Source organism: Pleurodeles waltl, chromosome 2_2 (genome assembly GCF_031143425.1).
Source record: "Pleurodeles waltl isolate 20211129_DDA chromosome 2_2, aPleWal1.hap1.20221129, whole genome shotgun sequence".
Taxonomy (NCBI): domain Eukaryota; kingdom Metazoa; phylum Chordata; class Amphibia; order Caudata; family Salamandridae; genus Pleurodeles; species Pleurodeles waltl.
Genome location: NC_090439.1, coordinates 1172818575 through 1172836499, shown reverse-complemented (window position 1 = coordinate 1172836499; position 17925 = coordinate 1172818575). Strand labels below are relative to the sequence as shown.

The 17925-nt window shown below is 44.5% G+C and overlaps 1 protein-coding gene across 1 annotated transcript in view; it reads left to right on the top strand.

Annotated features, from left to right (window-relative positions):
* Window positions 1-17925, top strand: part of LOC138283042 (uromodulin-like) — a 147989-nt gene that overhangs the window by 113889 nt on the left and 16175 nt on the right. The window contains exon 7 of the mRNA XM_069221176.1: window positions 10224-10466. Coding sequence (XP_069077277.1) covers window positions 10224-10466 — 243 coding nt within the window. The remainder of the gene's footprint in view (window positions 1-10223; window positions 10467-17925) is intronic.

Here is a 17925-nt window from a genome sequence, read left to right as displayed (position 1 = left end):
AGTGGCCAAAAATACACAAAGTAAAGCATAATTGTTTTCAGGATTTTTCTCACAGAGCAGGAAAAATGCACTGCCTATCACTGGCAAGTCATGCTAGGGGACACTTCTATTTCTGGCTGCCTGTGGATTCACAGCAGGATTTGGAGTCCCAGAGACACTTATATACTGCCCAGCTGGTGTGGGAGGGAGGAGGAGAAAGGGCACTTCCCCATGCAGCTGAAGCACTCAAAGGCCCCCACCCTTCTTGGTTTCACATTCAGACTTAAGACAACAATCTGTGCCAATATCCTGCACCATGGTGAAAAAGAAATCCATAGCCATCACTGGTATGTAATGACCTTAAACCAGCTCTAGTGCTAACTTTCTAACTACTGCTTTGAGGGCAATTAACCTGGAGATCCTGTAGAAGAAAGACTGGACATTAACAAAAGGCCTCTGGTAATAATGCCAGTCATGATTTTGCTGTCCCCACCTGGCTTCCTACTGTAAGCTATCACTCAATTGTTGTAAAGAGGGCCAATCCATGCATTTCTAAGGTGCCACTTTCCATTGACAGAGCAGAAGGGGCAAACCTGAGTTCTGTTCCACCCTCTTCCATTCCCCCCAGCGAAAAAGAAAAAGGACTCAGTATTCACACTGCAGGGAAGGGATAACTACCTATGAACACAACTTTATTACCTGCCAAAGTGGGTAGGGGGTTAATGGTGAAGAAGCCATGTTGGCCTCAATTTATGAGAAATTGCTAGAATTGAGGTGTTGATAATAAAATGTATAGAACGCATTTTTGGCATCCTGGACACATTTGAAGATCATATTGCGGGTTCTAATGCAAGTGTACATTCTCACAAGGATGTTCTGCCTTGCTCCCAATTTGGCTGGTTATGTTCTATTGCACCCATTAGACCTGTAATAACATTTAATAACCCGTTTCCTGTGAACCCAGTTTTTCCTCCATCTGCTATTCCTGTAAGGGCCCTGGGTATTTCACTGAGTAATAAACATTTCTCTTCAACTACTGAGAAGCCCTTCTCACTCCAGCTACCACCGGAAGGTACCCCATATGTTGTAGTTCTAAAGGTGTCCCATTGCTAAGACCCCAACAACCAGAGAGCTAACAGCAATTAGCAAAAAAAGTAGCTCATTGGCTAAGAAGTTGTGTCAGTTTTGGGGACTCAGTGCATAACCAGATTAAAATAGTTAGACGAGTACCATGGGTTGGAAACAGTTGGAAGTCTGATAACAATGATTGTGTTGTAGTTATCTTCAGGGATTCTGGTTTTGTATCTCATATTTTAACAGGATCTCTTCAGTTTCACTAGGTCCTAGTAGGATTGAGGCGGTACCCTTGACCCGCAGCAGTTTTTCCTATTTCTTCTTCTTCTAGCTGTAGTTCTGGACAATGCTGTTGATTGACTTACTGGTCACTTACCATCTAAGTCTCCACTGTCATCTAACCACCTTGAGTATTCTAATCTATCTACTCACCAATTGGTGACCATTATGGATTCTCTTAACTGCTAAAGGTGTGAGAGTATGAACAACTGCCCACCCCTATTGCCAAACTCTAGCCAGTCCTCAAAAACATATTATTCTATTGCATAAAATTTGCTTCTGGGGTTTTGGCATATTTGGTGACTAAGTTTAAGAACCCCAATTGGCAGGGCTTTTTGTGTGATTTCTAGATGTGGGTGGAACAGACAGAAAAAATGCATATCACGCTACTCGTGCTGCAATTTGGCAACGTGGCTCATTCCACGCTGAAATGGTAACACTCAGGGTGCAAGAGCGCATGGCCATTCAAGGTAATTTTGCTGCCACTTACGTAGGAAATCTACTAGAGAATCAGCCCTTTGCCATGACAGCTCACATTAGAAAATCATTGCGGAAGGCTTCCTATAGACTAGAAATCACACTAGAGGACACCAAAACTCCTGGATACTCGTCAACTTGCTTTCTGGAGCCATATGTTGTTCCCATTGTCATTGCGTTGCTTGATTGGAAAACAAATTGGCGGACTTTGGATGGAACTCGAGATAAAAATAGTAACGCAAAGCTGGCACATTTCTCCAATTACATGAGCGAAATTAAAAACTTCCCCCAGACCTAGTAATTTTGATGTCATTTTCTGTCAAGAAACCTGGGCGAATGTCCCATTCCACTTGGATGGCTGTACCTCATATTTCATTTGTGCCAACCCTTCTAACTCAGGATTAGGCAAAGTGTGGCAGTTCACCTTGTTCTCATTTTGCTTTTTGGGAAACATTGTGTGGTCTAATCTGGCTTCACAACATTTTCAATTGGTAACTGTACTCCATGAGACTTATTATTAATGAATTTTTTATAACAATTGCTTCGATCCCAACAATACTGATATTATTGATTTACCGAAGGTCCATAACTTTTGAACTGGCCCCTCCTCTGTCATCCAGATGGCTCGTTTAAACATTCAACGTTGTCACTTATTCAACAGCAGTATATGTGGTGTTCAGGATCCTGGGGGTGAGCCTATGACACATCTCCAGCACGCTCCCTATGGTGAAGCCGTAAATTGGTTATTGAACATTTTTCGTCTGCAGTTTGCTTTGAATTCTGACTTTGATATTCCTGTTCTAAAACCAACTTATACAGGGAATGATAACCACAGCTTAATTCACTGTACACTATTTACAAATGGCCTACAGGGTTTTTGTTGACTATGCAGTTCTTGACAATTTGTTCAATGATCATAATCATTTAAACATCTTTTTGAGGGAAGCTGAAAAGGTCACACTGCCCAGTGACAATGTTTCTCCTCTGATGGCAGAGGGGAATAAAGGAATCCTGTTACAATGGGAATGTGTCAATAAGATTAATTTGCATCGTTATTTTGTGACAAGGAACCAGAATTTGCTCCTTGATTGCTTGGATGATGAAATTGAGTCTTAGGCCATTGACAAATTATATGTTAGACTGTCAAATTCCATAAGGGAGCTTCTGACCCTCCCTTCTATGCAAGGTGCATACCTGGTTTGACTCATGCTGCTCCAAGGCTCATAGTGATCTTCTTAGGGCATTAAAAGCAGTTCTAAGGATTATTGACGAAGTGCACCAATGTGGACTTACATAAAAAGGAAGCTCTAATCTAGGAAAGAGGCCATTATCAGATCAGATGCATGCAGATATCTCGCTACAGCCCATTTGCGTAGAGATAACCGTGCCTTTTGAAAGGTTGTTAATTGCACTTTTTTCAGGGCCAGAGTTGGGTATTAATAGGCTGACTCTCTCTGGTAAATGAGTAGCCCATTTTTCAAATATCTATCTGTCCCCTTAGCTATCTCAGATCTTCTGATGTTAGATGGGAAAAGATAGACAGGATCCCTGCAAATTTGGGTATTGAATTATCTGATGTGATTGCAGCCTTAAACAGGTGTCCTGGATGGTAAGTCACAAGATCCGGACAGGGTGCTGGTGAATCTGTTTCAAAGTAATATTCATCACTGGGCAGCTCTGCTGACCAATGTATTAACAGCTATCTCTAGGCAAGTTTCCCCTGTAGGAGGCTGGCCTGGCTTATAGTGGGTACCTTGTGGTCATCCCTTATTAGTAGATTAGAGGTGTTCTAGCAGCTTAGGCTGATAGAGGTAGCTATAGCAGAGCAGCTTAGGCTGAACTAGGAGACATGCAAAGCTCCTACTATACCACTTATATCATATAGCACTCTATCATAAGAAAACGCAATACTCAGAGTTACTAAAAATAAAGGTACTTTATTTTAGTGACAATATGCCAAAAGTATCTCAGAGGATATACTCCCTTAAGAGGTAAGTAATATACATCAAATATATACACACAAACCAAAATCAGGTAAGTAACAGTTATAAAAGTAGTGCAAACAATGTAGAACACAATAGAATGCAATAGGGAGGAATAGGCCTAGAGGCAACACAAACAATATACTCCAAAAGTGGAATGCGAACCACAAATGGACCCCAGGCCTAGTGTAGTGTGTAGAGGGTCACTCGGAGTGTAAGAAAACACTAAGGGTGTCCAAGATACCCCACCCCAAGACCCTGAAAAGTAGGAGTAAAGTTACCCTATTACCCCAGAAAGACAGTAAAGTCGAGATAGGAGATTCTGCAAGGACAGCAACTGACTGCAAAACACTGAAGACGGATTCCTGGACCTGAGGACCTGTAAAGGAAGGGGACCAAGTCCAAGAGTCACGCAAGTGTCCGGGGGGGGCAGGAGCCCACTGGTGCAAAAGGGCTGCCTCCGGGTAGAAGAAGCCAAAGATTCTGCAACAAAAGAAGGTGCCAGGAACTTCTCCTTTGGTCAGAAGATGTCCCACGGCGTGCTGGAGGACGAAGAGTTGTTTTCCAGCATAAAGACCGCAAACAAGCCTTGCTAGCTGCAAGAGTCACGGTTGAGGATTTTGGGTGCTGCTAGGGCCCAGGAAGGACCAGGAGGTCGCCCCTTGGAGGAGGAGACAGAGGGGGTGCTCAGCAACACAGAGAGCCCACGCAGAAGCAGGCAGCACCCGCAGAAGCACCTGAACAGGCACTTAGAAAATCTGAGGACGGCGGTCGACTCAGAGCAACAAAATAGGGTCCCATGACGTCAGAGTCCAACTCAGCGAGTTGGGCAGTGCAGGACGGAGTGCTGGGGACCTGGGCTAGGCTGTGCACAAAAGAAGTCTTGCAAAAGTGCACAGAAGCCCGAGCAGCTGCAGTTCACGCAGTACACAGGATTACTGTCTGGCGTTGGGAGGCAAGGACTTACCTCCACCAAATTTGGACAGAAGGGCCACTGGACTGTCGAAGACACTTGGACCCAGCTCCTGTGTTCCAGGGACCACGCTCGTCAGGATGAGACGGGACCCAGAGGACCGGGCATGCAGAAGTTTGGTGCCTTCGTTAACAGGGGGAAGATTCCGTTGACCCACGGAAGATTTCTTCTTGGCTTCCAGTGCAGGGTGAAGGCAGACAGCCCTCAGAGCATGCACCGCCAGGAAACAGTTGAGAAAGCCATCAGGAAGAGGCGCTACAGTGTTGCAAGTAGTCTTCTTGCTACTTTGTTGCGGTTATGCAGGCGTCCTGGCGCAGTCAGCGGCCGATCCTTGGCAGAAATCGTCGAGGGAAGTGCAGAGGAACTCTGGTGAACTCTTGCATTTGTTATCTGGTGAGATACCCACAACAGAGACCCTAAATAGCCCACAGAGGAGAATTGGCTACAGAGAAAGGTAAGCACCTATCAGGAGGGGTCTCTGACGTCACCTGCTGGCACTGGCCATTCAGAGCTGTCCATTGTGCCCTCACACCTCTGCATCCAAGATGGCAGAGGTCTGGGACACACTGGAGGAGCTCTGGGCACCTCCTCTGGGAGGTGTTGGTCAGGAGAGTGGTCACTCCCCTTTCCTTTGTTCAGTTTCATGCTGGAGCAGGGCTGGGGGGATCCCTGAACCAGTGTAGACCGGTTTATAGAAGGAGGGCACCATCTGTGCCCTTCAAAGCATTTCCAGAGGCCAAGAGAGGCTACTCCTCCCAGGCCCTTCACACCTATTTCCAAAGGGAGAGGGTGTAACACCCTCCCTCAGAGGAACTCCTTTGTTCTGCCTTCCTGGGACCAGGCTGCCCAGGCCCCAGGGGGGCTGAAACCTGTCAGAGGGGTTGGCAGCAGCAGTAGCTGCAGAGGAGACCCCGGAAAGCTAGTTTGGCAGTACCTGGGCTCTATGCTGGAGACCCGGGGATGCATGGAATTGTCCCCCCAATACCAAAATAGTATTAGGGGGACAATTTTGTGATCCTAGGCATGTTACATGGTCATGTTCGGAGTTACCATTGTGACGCTACATATAGGTATTGACCTATATGTAGAGCACACGTGTAATGGTGTCCCCGCACTGACAAAGTCCGGGGAATTTGCCCTGAACAATGTTGGGGCACCTTGGCTAGTGCCAGGGTGCTCACACACTAAGGGCCTCATTCTGAGGCCGGCGGGCGGCGGTCGCCGCCCGCCTGGCGGGGACCGCCATATGGCCTTTCCGCGGTCGAAAGACCGCGGAGGCCATTCTGGCTTTCCCGCTGGGCTGGCGGGCGACCGCCAGAAGGCCGCCCGCCAGCCCAGCGGGAAACCCCTTCCCACGAGGAAGCCGGCTCCGAATGGAGCCGGCGGAGTGGGTAAGGTGCGACGGGTGCAGTTGCACCCTTCGCGAATTTCAGTGTCTGCTAAGCAGACACTGAAATTCTTTGTGGGGCCCTCTTACGGGGGCCCCTGCAGTGCCCATGCCATTGGCATGGGCACTGCAGGGGCCCCCAGGGGCCCCACGACACCCCATACCGCCATCCTGTTCCTGGCGGGAGAACCGCCAGGAACAGGATGGCGGTATGGGGTGTCGGAATCCCCATGCTGCGCCGCCATGGAGGATTCAGCAGGGCAGCGGAAAACCGGCAGGACACCGCTGGTTTTCCTGTTCTGACCGCGGCCATACCGCCGCGGTCAGAATGCCCTGCGGAGCACCGCCAGCCTGTTGGCGGTGCTCCCGCCGACCCTGGCCCCGGCGGTCCTTGACCGCCGGGGTCAGAATGACCCCCTAAGTAACTTTGCACCTAACCTTCACTAAGTGAAGGTTATACATATAGGAGACTTATAAGTTACTTAAGTGCAGTGTAAAATGGCTGTGAAGTAACGTGGACGTTATTTCACTCAGGCTGCAGTGGCAGTCCTGTGTAAGAATTGTCTGAGCTCCCTATGGGTGGCAAAAGAAATGCTGCAGCCCATAGGGATCTCCTGGAACCCCAATACCCTGGGTACCTAGGTACCATGTACTAGGGAATTATAAGGGTGTTCCAGTGTGCCAATCAGAATTGGTAAAATTAGTCACTAGCCTGCAGTGACAATTTTAAAAGCAGTTTAGTTAGCAGCGCCTCAGTGATACAGTTAGGCACCACACAGGGAACACATATAGGCCACAAACTTATGAGCACTGGGGTCCTGGCTAGCAGGATCCCAGTGGCACATATCAAACACACTGACAACATAGAGTTTTCACTATGAGCACTGGGCCCTGGCTAGCAGGATCCGAGTGAGACAGTGAAAACACCCTGACATATACTCACAAACAGGTCAGAAGTGGGAGTAACAAGGCTAGAAAGAGGCTACCTTCCTACATCCCCTTCAATCTGGCCCCATACCAATGATGAATCAATTTTTAAGAAAGGGGAGGAATGTAATCCTGAGTGTTATCAGCCTATATGCTTGCTTGATAGTACAGCTAGAATTATGGGCAGGCTTGTTCTAGCTCACCTTAAAACATGGGCTCAGCCAAATCATGTTCTTCCAGATCTACAGTATGGTTTCCACTCGGGCCTTGGTACAATATCTTAATCTGTACCTACTTATTAGTAAGTGTACTGTAACTAAGTCAGGAAGTCTGTATCTTGGGTTTATGAATTTGAGGTCCACCTTCAATCATGTCAATAGATCTAAGCTGTGATACATCATGCTCAATATGGGGAAGAACAAACATATTGTGTGCTTCCTCATGCAACTGCATACTGATGTCATCGCTAGTGTAAGGTAAGGGCCGAATGGCAATAAAGCTTGCCAGTGGAGTCCCTCAGGGCTGCCTGTTTTTGTTTTAGTTTACACTAATAGCCTTGGGAATCTGTTGGTTAGTCTCGGTGTAGACTCCACTCGAGTAGGCTCCCACCTTATCCCAGTGTTACTGTCTGCCGACAATGCAGCGCTCATTGCCAGAACTCTAGCAGGGCTCCACATATTGCTTGATCATTTTATTAAATATTTTCAGATTTAGATCATTGCAATAAACCACATAAAACATATTATGACATATGGCGATACTTGATTGAGAAATAAGGAACTTTCATGAGTGATGCTAAGATTTAATCTATACATACTTTTCTCTATTTTAAGGTTTTAGTTGATGATGCATCACATTAGAAAGCACAGGGTTGGTTTAGGAGCTCTGAGTTTGCAAGGACTATTTGAACCCTTTTGGCCTTGACTCCAAGTTGGAGTTGATGGCGGTATACAAATCTGAAAGTCCCGCCTTTGCAACTTATAGACTGACTTGCAGATATTGGAAAACGGATTTTTGAGGTGGTTACTTGCTGTACCTAAAAGTACTGTGACCTGCATTGGCCACACTGAATTGGGCTAGGCGATATTATTGATTACATTAGCCTGCGATCATTTCTTCTCTGAATGTCCATATCGACCAACCATAAAACCAGTTTCAATAGGCTGGTCTTTAAATTAGATAAAGCTCTTAAGATCCTTTGGTCAGCTTACATAAAGATCATATGCCATAGTTTGGACATGACTGAGCTGTTTAGCAAGCCATGTAAAAGGGCAATTTGAAGGCTTACATTTATGACTTTTGCAATAATGCTACAGTCAGCCATGAATTTCAAAAGTTTACTTTAGGGAATTATCTAGTAATTCAACCTCCATCTGAACTAGTACCATAACTTCATACTATACATTATCTGGTTGCGTTTCAACAACCAGGTCAGTATTCTGGTAAGCTTACACTATGTCAGTGTGGTTATTGTTCACCACAAATTCCAATACATTTTAAGGTTTTTTGTAAATGTGACACACCATTAAAAAAGCAGTTGCTGCTCCCTATTCTGAAGCATGCTGTTACTTTCCTCTATATTAACCTGGCTGTGGCCAAATACATTTAATTATCAACAACAGGAAGAGGATCGCTGTTCTAATTAGTAGGGTTCTCTAATGTATTTGTAGTTATTTTACTGTTGTTTGCATAACACTACTGCACTGTGGGCCAGATGTACCATCACGGCCCATTGCGATTCGGTAATAGCGATTTTTAAGAAATCGCTATTACCGACTCGCAAAGTGCCATGTATCACATTTGCGAATCGGTAATAGCGATTTCTTAAAAATCGCAAATGCTATTACCGAATCGCAAATTGCGATACCGGCCCCATTCGCAGCTATGGGCCTGTTGGCCCATAGCTGCGAATATTTTGAATTTCCAAAATTGCGATTTCTGAACCAGAAATTGCAATTTTGGAAATGCAAAAAGCCAGGGTGCTGGGGGCCTAAGGCCCCCTCTCCTGCACCCCAAAAACTGTTTTTTCAACATGTAAGGTACACACATGCCAAAAGGGCATGTGTGCTTTACATGTTGAAGTTAAAAATGCAGTTTAACTTCATTTTTAAATTTTGCACCAGGTTACCACCTGGTTGCAAAGCATGGTATTTTGCAAGTGCAAAATGTAACTTTAGGAAAAATCGCAATTTGCGATTTTTTCCAGAATAGCCTTGCAACCTGGAAATTGCGAATTGCAAATTGCGACTCGCAATTTCCAGGTCGCAACGCAAGAAATTGCTATTTTAGCGATTTCTTAGTTGTGGTCTGCAAATGCATTTCATGCAACGCAGACCACAGTTTTGCACTCGCAAACGGACGATTTTACCATTTGCGAGTGCAAAATAATTTCATACATCTGGCCCTATATGTCTATACTGTCTTCATGCCATTAACATTTTATATCTGGTATATTGCATATTGGATATGATGGCTCATGCTATGCAGTATTTGGTATTACACTATCTCTTAATTCTACATGTTTTATTGTATTGTCTTGATATGTGTTTATGATACCTTTTACTATGTTGAGTAATTTTATTAAAGTAGCATGTTCTCATAATGATGAATATTTTTACCATTCACTGGAGTCTTAAGAATTGCTCTCGGAAATGTGAGAAATTATCTTTCAATGTGTGTCTTCCTGGATCAGTGATAGCCTGACTTTTACGAATATCAGAAGAAATCTCATGGTGAAGGATTACTTTTATAATACGGCGGCAAGTTCTGTTAGCACCAACCAATCTCTTACCACCAAGAACATGTAAAAGCGCCAGCCAAAACAGACCTGTGATCCAGCCCTATATTTAATGTATACAACAAGCATAACAGTTCTTTCATTCCCTAGCTGTATGACGTCCACGCTCCTTCTGTTAACATCAGCACAAAAATCTCCCTAGAAATATCTCAGAATCAGTAATATCCCCTGCATCAGGTGCATCAGCTGCAACCATGTAAGGTGTTCTCAGTCCTCTTTCTTAAGAACTCAAGTGAATAACATTTTGGGTTTATTAATCAATAATTAAAATAAATGAATCATACATCTTTATGTAATTTGCACTAACTCTCTTGAGCGTATCCTTAAATGTCTTTTTTGTATATCCAGCACAGTTACTCTACCACCAGTGAATGGCTCTGGAACAATTACCGCCACCATGACCACCTTTAAGACTAATTCCTTTACTGATCCACTCACAGAAGGCGACACCCTGACAGTGGGCACCCCAGTTTACATTGGTATTTCAGCTGCATTCCCTGATGGAGATACATTTACCTTAAGGGCAGACAGGTGTGTTGCTACCCCCAGCAACACCTCTGGTGATCCAGGTGTTGAACTAATTTCAGGCGGGTAAGTGACCATTTCTCCAAACTTCTCTACATGTCTTCCTCTAAATAACATCTTCATTGCTTATACCCGGTGGAATGTGGGTGCTACAATATGATTGCAATACAATTAATAGAAGACCATGAGAATCTGCAGCACATGTTATGGATTAATAAAAGAGGAAAACATGTTGAACAAGTAAAATAAAAGTACAAGTTAATTGACAGTAAAGGAAGGCAAGCATAACTAATATGTGTATGTAAATAATAACCTAAAAACTATGAGTTATTTGCTTGAAATAGTAATAGAAATATAGAAGTCAATATCACAGTATGCACATGACGGCGGCTTGCATGGAACAACCCCCTCTTCTTAAATGATATCGGTGAATCAATTCTTCTTGCGAAACAATGGATTATACTGTTTGAATCTTATTTGTTTGTCACTTTAAAGGAAACACCATATATAACTTCACAGTCTAGACTTTTAAAGAGCATAAAGTATCTGTAAGCCTGCCTAAACCTACTGTAATCGGTGGAGGGAGAAACCAGAAAAATATTTTCCAACTCACATAGACAACTGCAGGGACATTTTGGAGACAAAGTAAATACAGTTTATAAAAGCAATACATTCTTTGAATATTGAAAAGAAAAAATTGAATAGGTTACTCCATATGTTGCTGAATTAAGATAGGTATCTAGTTCTTGGGAGTTTGGGGATTTATGTGACTCTAAAATACATGCAAACAACCCCAAAATTCAGGAGAACCTCTTAGCTGATGTCCCTTACCTCAAGGATGACACAGAAATTGTATAAGGTATAGTACACATTGCAGCACGTGTTAGGGAGGTGTACTCTACCACTGCACATTCTGTTTGTGGAGAAATGGTCAAAGCTGCGAACATCTGGAGATGAGTTAGGAAAGAAATCCAAAGCTGCCAGTCACAATGTCAAGTTAACTTGTTTTAGATGTGGTGATGATGGGCACTTAGCTAGTAGTAGTGTGTATTGTGTCAGCAATTCCAATGGCATAGAGGCCATTAGACACATGTTATAGGGACATCTCACAAAAAAAGTGCATAAGGTGCAGGAGTTGGAGGATGATGCCAGTAAATTAGTTTGTCACATGAATAAATAATGAAGACAAATTGCAAGGTCCAGGTTGTGAAAATCACTAAAACAAGTCAGGTTTAATGGATGCTTCTTCAGCATTTGCATTTATTGACAAGAGTGTATTTGATTAATTGCCCAACAGGGAGAATTACTAATCATGAATTACTAGATATTGACCCTGCTGAGTATATCAAGGACCTCCTCCAATCGTAGAGTATGATAATTGTGCAAATGTCCTTTCAGGGGCGTTCTACAATAGGGAAGGTTTATATCATCAAAGAAGGGTCAAGTTATTGAGGTGGAAACAAAACCTTTTGTGTGCAAAGTTAGCCCTATACCTGTCTTCAGAAGGAAACATTTAGAAATGTTGTACCGATTCGTGTGATAAGTGGTTATAGAACCCATATTGTTCGCAGGATGGCTTGCCTCAGTAGTCATGGTTAAAAAAGCTGAAATTAAGGTAACATGTCTTTTTGTAGACTTATATGACCTAAAAGATGAAATTTGAATGTATTGTCACCAGAATGTTACTAAATACCATGTGGGCTGGCTTTGGTTGTCGTTACCTTCCAATACACCATATAGTGCTTATTGTGAGATCATTGCAAAGTTATATTCTTTCAGTATTATATTCTTACAGAATTGATATTGCTAAACACAATAAAAAAATAAAAAGTGCTAACTCACTTGAAGGTTTCAGTCCATATCATTGTTAAAAATAAATGTTAAATTGGCGTGAGATTATATTTATATTATATTTATATTTATAATGCTTTGATATTCATAGAAAAACAATGCTCACAGCTGATGCTAGTGCAAAAGGACTAGGTGCCATACAAACACAAATTGCCCGTAAAGAATGCACAGTTGCTTTTGGATCTATGGCAGTCATTTGACCGTAACTCAGCTATTCTGCACTAGCCTATTCCTGGACTATTAGATATTTCAAGATTGTTTGGGGGGGATGCAGTTTGCCATTACTACTGATTATAAACACCTCATCCATGCATTTACCTCTACGGGGTCTGATTGTTCCACTCCAATAATAAGTAAATGGTTAGCTGTCTATAATCTTGTTATGGAATATATATAAATCTGGTGTAAGAAACGTAGTTGCCACTGTTTATCATGTTTACCACTCCAGGATTTTGATACTGAGAAGAGTAGCCTGGATTACGTTGTGGTTCTGAATGCTGAGTGGGAAAGATGCCTGGCTGATAGAGAGACTTTAGTATGAATAAAAAACCTTTAGAAGGGCTGAACTTATAATATTGGAGAAATTGCATTAATATAGCACAAGGGAACCAAAAGCCAAAACATGTTTTGACACTTTTTCCATCCATGGTATCCTCTAGTCAATTATTGATTGAGGTGACAATGTACAGTTTCACCATATATAATACCTAATCGTGAGCATGATAACTCCATTGAATCAATTCTGTTGTGTCTCGTAGAACTATGCAATTCAACCTGCAGAACTGATTGCACTGTTATCATGCTCACAGCTGTATCTTATGGCTCAAATTTACAAAACTCTATGCAATGCAGTGAGGTTCCCAGAGATGCAGTGCTGCGTTGCATGAGAGGGAGCAAGATGTGGCACTCTCCCGCTCCCCAGCTCTGGGGCTGAATTAGGCTCTCGAGTGGCACACATGCACCTTTGTGCCATACTGCAAAGGCGTCTGTATGAGTCTCGCATAGGTATTTGTCTGGTACAAAATATGTTCCTTAGACTGAGTTTACAATTTTTCCTACCTTGTATGTATGCTGTACAGCACAGCATTTCCCATTTTAACACCTACTTTAAAGTGACGTCAAACTTTGGCACAAAACCCTGTCTACAGTTGTTAGTAGATAGCGAATTTCAGTAATAAATATGGGTGGTAGCACAGGAACTCCCATGTACCACTCATGGAACCCCTCCATGATGCAGAGTTTTTCTGCTGGTTTGCATTACTTGTTTTTAGAACAAACCAAAACAAATACCAATGTGTGTTGTATGTAAATCCCCCAAAAAGAGTTTGTGTTGGGCCTGTGTTAAAAAAGTAATGCAAACTTGGGCCTACATATGCAATTTAACATCCATACCATGCATTCACCATCAAATGTTTACCCAAGTAGTTACTTGATGGAGAAGGTTATAATTTTTTTATGGAGTATCAACCTGGTGTAAGAAATTTAGTTGTCAAGGGATTGCTATATTTACTGATACTGAGGACAGTAATTTGGATGAAGATGTGACTTTAAGCTAAGAAGAATGAGAAAGATGTCTAGCTGGAAAAGCAACTTTAGTAAAAGTAGAAAACTTTGTGATAGAGGACTGGCCCAAACAACATGTTATAACAATCCATCTCAAATCCTTTTGGGAGATTAAATGCTCCCTTTTGTGAAACGGCAGGTGCTCAAATTATGAAGTATTTTGCAGGTGAGGGGTTGACCCAGCCACAGCTTACACAGTGAGAGGCCTTCAAGGTGGTCACCACGGCCAAATGCATAGCCACTTCGTGTGGGGGTGAAACAGACCCTACAGGTGGATATTTTACACACTGAGAGGGACATGTGGTGGTTAGAGGCTGGCTTATCCTAAAATTCAGTCAGGCCATTGGGCCAGGCACAATGCACCATAGGCACTTTGAGTGTTCATCCCGCTTAGGGCTGTTGAACTACAGAGCTGGTCTAACCAGGCAGCACAGCAAGTGTGATCGGGCTCGGAGGGTGCTGAAATCACATACTCCTAGGTGGCAATAACGAACCTTAATGGGATTGTGTTCACATCCCAGGCCAGCATTAATGTGGCCTTCAATGATTACCATACCGGGATATACAGCTGCCCTGCATTAATCCCCTGCAGCTCAGTGAAGTGGATGATCCACTACGGAATGAGGAGATTCAAGGGGCCGTTGTACAGATGAGTCAAAATCAGATACTGGGTACGGATGGGTTGCTGGCAGAATTTTACTCTACTTATGACACCCACCTGTGCCCCAGACTGCTGCAGGTGTATAATGCTGTGGACACATCGGAGACCCTGCTGGAATCCTTATGGGACGCACTGGTTGTGGTGTTGCCCAAACCAGGTCGAGACCCCACAAATATGTCATATATTGGCCTTTCTCCCTCTTATACCTGGACTGCAATATCCTTAAAAAGGTTCTCACGAACAAGCTGCTGCCACTGATGGGAGCCCTGGTCTACTCAGACCATATTTGGTTTATTCCTCAGAGAAGCATGGGCCAGATGCAGGAAGAAAGCAAATTGCGACACCTTCTGCAACTCGCAATGGGGTCGCAAAGACCCACCTCATAAATATTTATTTTGAGTGAAGGAGTCACTCCCTTGCTTCATCAGGCATCTCTCTGCAATGACGACCGGCTGCATGGGTCCCCTCTCCTGATGCGTTGCGTGGATCCTGCATCACAGGTGGTGGACTGAAGTGGCCCTGACAGTCCTGACGTCCTACTGTCCAACTTTGGTGGAGGCAAGACAGTACCCCCCTGCACCTCGTGTTATGCAGTTGCCAAGGCTTGTTGGCATCCTTCCATGAAGTTCTTCATGCACCGTGCAGCTCCGGCCCCAGCAGTCTATCCTACGACGCACATCTTCCTGAGTGGTTCTCCGGTGGCGTGGGATCCTTTGTTGTAGTGCTGCATAGGCCTCCTTTTGCACCTTCTTTGTCTCTGTGCTGTGGGACTCCTGTACATGCTGCCTGGTCTTCTGTGGGCTCTCTGAGTTGCTCAGAGTACCCTCTGACTCCACCTCCTTGATAGAGTCCACCAGGTCCCTCCTGGTCCCGGTCAGCATCCTTTTCTGCTAACCGCGAGCTTTGCATGTGCCAAGGATTGTTGGCGGACCCCAGCAATGCAAACCAGACTGCAATCATCCATCCAAGTGGGACATCATCTGCACCAACCAGGAACCCAAATCTGTCTTTTTGGGTCCAGTATTGACTGTTCTTCTTCACCGGTGGTTCTTCTTTTGCAACTTTGGTGGAGGCAAGACAGTACCCCCCTGCACCTCGTGTTATGCAGTTGCCAAGGCTTGTTGGCATCCTTCCATGAAGTTCTTCATGCACCGTGCAGCTCCGGCCCCTGCAGTCTATCCTACGACGCACATCTTCCTGAGTGGTTCTCCGGTTCGGTGGGATCCTTTGTTGTAGTGCTGCATAGGCCTCCTTTTGCACCTTCTTTGTCTCTGTGCTGTGGGACTCCTGTACATGCTGCCTGGTCTTCTGTGGGCTCTCTGAGTTGCTCAGAGTCCCCTCTGACTCCACCTCCTTGATAGAGTCCACCAGGTCCCTCCTGGTCCCGGTCAGCATCCTTTTCTGCTAACCGCGAGCTTTGCATGTGCCAAGGATTGTTGGCGGACCCCAGCAATGCAAACCAGACTGCAATCATCCATCCAAGTGGGACATCATATGCACCAACCAGGAACCCAAATCTGTCTTTTTGGGTCCAGTATTGACTGTTCTTCTTCACCGGTGGTTCTTCTTTTGCACCTTCAACCGGGTTAGCATGGGCTCCTGTTCTCCCTGGACTCTTCTGTGCCTCTTGGACTTGGTCCCCTTCTTCCACAGGTCTTCAGGTCCAGGAATCCTCTGTTGGTGTCTTGAAGTCTCTTCTGATTCTTCCATTATCTTCTTTCTCGTGTTCTTATGTGTTTTAGGAAAGTTACTGTGTTTTTCTCCTGCTTTCCTGGGCTCTGGGGTAGATTCTATTACTTACCTTTGGTATTTTCTAATACTCACAGTACCCCTCCACACATTACACTTGCCTAGGTGGGAAACAGACATTCACATTCCGCTTTCTTAGTATATGGTCATTCAAATTCCACTTTCTTAGTATATGGTTTGAGTTCCCCATAGGCCCATTTCTAACTATTGTGATTTTCACTAATTGCACTGTTTTCTAACAGTTTTTATGCCTATTTCTGCCTTCTAGTGTATATCATTTGTGTATTACTTACCTCCTAATGGAGTATAGTCTCTGTGGTATTTTTGCCATTTGTGTCACCGAAATAAAGTATTTTCTTTCATGTGTGTGAGTACTGTGTGACTACAGTGGTATGGTATTGCCTGAGCTTTGTATGTGTCCTAGGTAAGCCTTGGCTGCTCAGCTACAGCTACCCCTAGAGAGCCTGTCTTCTAGACACTGCCTACATTTCACTAATAAGGGATAACTGGACCTGGTATAAGATGCAAATACCATAGGTACCCACTACAAACCAGGCCAGGCTCCTACACCAAGTGATGCCTGTTCCCTCTGATGGCGGTGTCACCTGACTGGTGCCCGTAAGATCCCTCAGCTTGGATAACCCGGCAATATGACTACTTTAAATATTTGGGGGTGCAGGTGTACAGCGCTGTTAAAAATTGGGTTTTTGGTTGGCAGTCAGGTTACCCCCTGTCCAAGCAAAAGCCCTCACTCTAGTCAGGGTAAGTCACACACAATCCAAGATTATCCTGTGCCCACCCTCTGGTAGCTTGGCACGAGCAGTCAGGCTTAACTTAGAAGGCAATGTGTAAAGTATTTGTGCAATAAATCATACAATACCACCATATAGCACCACAAAAATACACCACACAGTGTTTAGAAAAATATATAATATTTATCAGGATAATTGTAGGTCAAAAAAGAATAAAGTTTGCAATGGGAAATTGTAGAGATATCACTGAAAAGTGATATAAAGTGTCTTAAGTCTTTAGAATATAAACAAAGTCTCTTTCAAGCACAAGTACCTGGTTTAGAGTGGAAAAATCTCCTCAGAGGGCCACAAAAGAAGAGGAGCGTGGAAAAAGGGTGTGTGCGTCGATTTCTCTCCAGCACACATGGACTTGCGTCGTTATTTTCCACGCGGGGAAGTTGTGCGTCGTTTTCCGGCGCGCGGACAGTCTCTTTTCGTGGATCGCGGGGATTACCAGATGTCCTGGGTCTGTGCGTGGATTTTCCTGCTTGTTTTCTGGCTGCGTGTCGTTCTGCGGGGCTGCGCGTCGAAATTACGATCTCACGGCAGGCGTTGCGTCGATTTCTCCCATAGAGGTCGGGCGGCGTTGTCCTTGCGAAGCCGTGCGTCGGATTTTCGGTCGTCCCAAGAGCGTCGCGTCGATCAGCGTCGGTGTGCGGCATTTTTCACGCAGCGGAACAAGCTGTGCGTCTAAATTTTCGGCGCACGGAGCGTCCAAGTGAAAGAGGGAAGTCTTTTTGGTCCTGAGACTTCAGGGAACAGGAGGCAAGCTCAATCCAAGCCCTTGGGGAGCACTTTCACAGCCAGACAAGAGTTCAGCAAGGCAGCAGGCCAACAGCAAGGCAGCAGTCCTTTGTAGAAAGCAGACAGGTGAGTCCTTTGAGCAGCCAGGCGGTTCTTCTTGGCAGGA